The sequence below is a fragment of the Galeopterus variegatus genome, unplaced genomic scaffold (assembly GCF_000696425.1).
Source record: "Galeopterus variegatus unplaced genomic scaffold, G_variegatus-3.0.2 Scaffold3693, whole genome shotgun sequence".
Taxonomy (NCBI): Eukaryota; Metazoa; Chordata; class Mammalia; order Dermoptera; family Cynocephalidae; genus Galeopterus; species Galeopterus variegatus.
The window spans coordinates 42,435-46,080 of NW_007729804.1; the positions used below are offsets into that span (position 1 = coordinate 42,435).

Below are 3,646 nucleotides of genomic sequence, written 5' to 3' on the forward strand. Positions count from 1 at the left end.
CCAAATATGACATATCTATTGTTTAACTGGGTTCATTTTAAGGATAAAAATTTTTGACAAACATAAGGTTAATTTTATTTGTAAGTGCCAGTTTGCATGTTCAGTAATTATCACTCATTTGATCCACGATTCCTCTTCCCTTTGTTCTTGATTCATCTTAGTGTGATTAGAATCTTAAGAAAAATTGTATGGGACACACTGAAATATTTCTAGCTTACTCTATTTCTAGACATATACAGTAAGGCTCCTGTAGAAGAAAATCAGCATATGACATATTCTGGCCAATAGAAGCGAAATAAATATATTGTCTCTACACTTGGAAAAAATTCACCTTGGCGAGTACTTCAGTATGATTAGCTACAGAACACAGAGCTGACAAGCTGTGATCACGAGGGGTCTCTGCCAACTCTGTACCTCACTTCCTTCACACACGATAAAGTGCTGCTGACAGTGTGAAAGGCTATAAGAAGACTAAGAGCGCACAGGTCACAGGGTCTTCAGAAGGGGCACCACTATTTGTTCCTGCTGACAGCTGTAGAAAGGACAGGCCTGCTAGAGCAGGAATCATTTACCAAGTACCAGGAATACTTACACTAAGGTCATGTGGTAACTTAAATCTGATAATAGAAATGTATCTAGGAGCTGGCTAATGAGTGAATGATGCACTGCCACTAAATCCTGTTAGCATTATTCTCTGTGGATTTGTTTTGCTTGCTAACGCTTATAGAAAAAAAAATTAGCCTAAGTATGGAAGGAAGGTTTCTATGACATTACGACATAGTCATTTATTTCATGAAGAGAACTGAAGAAAGACTCAGCATGAAGTTTTTTAAAATGATGTATTGCATATATATTCACTATGTAAATCTAATGCAAAAGATACACAAAGAAGGTACTTCAAAAAGTTCTTGGAAAGTTCATATTATCATATTACCTTTTACTTCTATTTTACTATGAACTTTTTGAAGTACTCTCATACACATATGAATTTACCACATATTGAAAGAGCTAATCACTGAAATATTATACACCAGATTATGAGTATTTGTATCTAGGTGGTGAATTGTGTGATTTACATTTACCTTTTAAAAATATTTAACCATATTTTCCAAATTTTCCATAACTAATGCTGTTTTAGGATTTAAAAAAGTCATTATTAAAAACCTTACATATTTATTATATTGTCAAATCCTGTGCTATTTCTAGTAATACAAAGGCTCCCAAAGAGATTACTTTCTCTAAATCCCACTTCTAATAATGTGGTAAAATAAATAAATGAGCACAATAATATATAACATGTCCCATGAAATGTGACTATTTGGGAAGTTTTTTTAATTGTTAACTGAAAAATGACTCAGACATTGACTCTCCTGATTCCAAATCTTGACATAACAGTAAGCACCATTCTGGAATGTGCCTCTCATATATTAATCATCTACTTCCTAATTTCTTTCTATAAGTATCCTCATTTTCAGCTCAGCTGGATGTCCAAAGTCACATGATAAATGAACTTTTAAAACTGAAAGACAGATGGAGGAGAGAGAGAGAGAGAGAAAAGAAAGAGGAGGAGGAAAGAGGGAGGGAGGGAAGGAATGATTGAAAAGAGGAAAAGAGAGGGAGATAGAAAGAAACAGGTGAAGGGTAGGGAGAGAGAAGTTAAGATTGATAGAGAGAGAATAAAAAGGGAGTGGTGGTGAAACAAGGTACTTTCATGCAGGTCAATTCAGTACACACAACAGAACACAAAGCATGTGCCAGACATTGTGCCATTGATTGTTTCCAGTGAGGCATCTGTTCTTTTCTTGCAACATAAGAATTGGATCCTTAATTCAGTAAACAAATGATGCATGAAAACATTTTGTTTGATTTGGGGATGGAATTCTTTAGGGAAAACCCTGAAAGATTGACCAAGTTATTGTTCTTTTGAATATGAAATGTTAAAAAAACAAGACCCTATTTTTACTACAAACAAATAAATCAGTGGCCTTTTTTACAACTTTTAAAAGCAGAATATTTTTTCTGTGCCAAACCTCAAGCAAATGGCTGATGCTTCCAGCTGTTTGAACAGATTGCTAAAGTGCTGTTCAGCTCTGGAAACACACTTTTTGGTCCATTTAAAATGCAAGAATCAAATACTTGTTTGGAACTTCAAAAGAAAAAAATAAAGAAAAAGAAACAAACAAACAAAAAGTCAAGAATAGTAATTGGTTCCTGACAAAAGGAATACCATGAGTATTTCATGTGTAGTCTCTTACTCTATTTTAAAGCTGCTTCATTCATTTTAGATAATGGTGAAACACTTCTGCTCACCTGTTTTCATCCAGGAATATGTATCATCTCGGCCCCTATTAGGATGTGGGGGTGAAGGATAGGCGCAAACTCATTTTTGTCAAGCTACTGCGTTCATGTTTGGAAATATTTGTAAAAATGCACTATATCATGCCTGATAACAAGAGTGGCCAAATAGCAGCATTCTTAGTATCACCTTTATTGCTTACAGGATGAATCAGAAATATTCAGTTAATCAGAAAAACGTCTAACTTTAGGAACTGGAAATTCACTTAACCAAACTGAACTTCAGTCTGCACTGTTGAGCATTCCGAGTAAGTTTTGATGGAAAATTTCAACAAATTACACAAACTAGCAAACCAAAAATTAAAAATTCACTTATAAAAGAATGTACCCACTTAAGTGTTGAAGTATGTGACAAGTAATAAGAATCTCACCTGTGTTTCCTGGGCAATCTGGTCAACATTAGTCAGCAAAGCATCTGGGAATAAAATTTTCAGTGTCATGAACAACTCATTTTTTAAGAAACAGAACCTAAAACACTACTCACTGAAATCTTGGTAAAAGATTCATCCAAACTTTTTTTTTTCTAACTTACCAGTTCTTGGGTTAATTGCAATCGACTTTTATAACATTTCATAGTTCTTTATTGCTACTTCCTGATACATCATACTATAAAGGTAGAAGTTTTAGAATGTATCATTCTAGTAACTAAAATGAGATATTTTAAATATGGAGTGTTTTTCCTGCCAAAATTTAAAAAGAAAATCAGGTTCCTACTTACTTTCCCTACTCACAGTTAACATTTCAACTATATAGTTTTATGTGATTAATATGGAAATATACATCAAGAAAAAAAGAATTCAAAGCAAGAAACATGGTTTAACTGTATTTACCACATGGAGTAATCATTTACAATATTAACCATCATTTAATACCCATACCCCAAACAAAAGCATGTTTTACCACATACCCATTTAATCTTTATGTGAAACAATGTTCTAAATGCAAACATTCTACTTTAAAATGTCCATATGTATGCTCCCATTTCTACAAATATTTAATACCATTACATATCCCTGCATACCACACATTCATTTCTTTTCAAAATGTCATTGTAAGCCATTACTCCCAATCATTTAAAAGTGACACAACAATTAAAACAAAAACAAAAACAAACAAAAAACACTAGGCGTCTACTCCCATTTCTACAAATATTTAATACCATTACATATCCCTGCATACCACACATTCCATTTCTTTTCAAAATGTCATTGTAAGCCATTACTCCTAATGATTTAAAAGTGACACAACAATTAAAACAAAAACAAAAACAAACAAAAAACACTAGGCGTCT

The 3,646-nt window shown here is 33.2% G+C and overlaps 1 protein-coding gene across 2 annotated transcripts in view; it reads right to left on the bottom strand.

Moving 5' to 3' along the window:
- Positions 1-3,646, bottom strand: part of LRFN5 (leucine rich repeat and fibronectin type III domain containing 5) — a 161,050-nt gene that overhangs the window by 4,017 nt on the left and 153,387 nt on the right. Inside the window, exon 4 of one of the 2 annotated variants that reach the window (XM_008585743.1) lies at positions 2,727-2,770. The exons of the other annotated variant lie outside the window; for it this stretch is intronic. Within the exon in view, the coding sequence (XP_008583965.1) occupies positions 2,727-2,770 (44 nt within the window). The remainder of the gene's footprint in view (positions 1-2,726; positions 2,771-3,646) is intronic. 2 annotated transcript variants of the gene reach the window in all.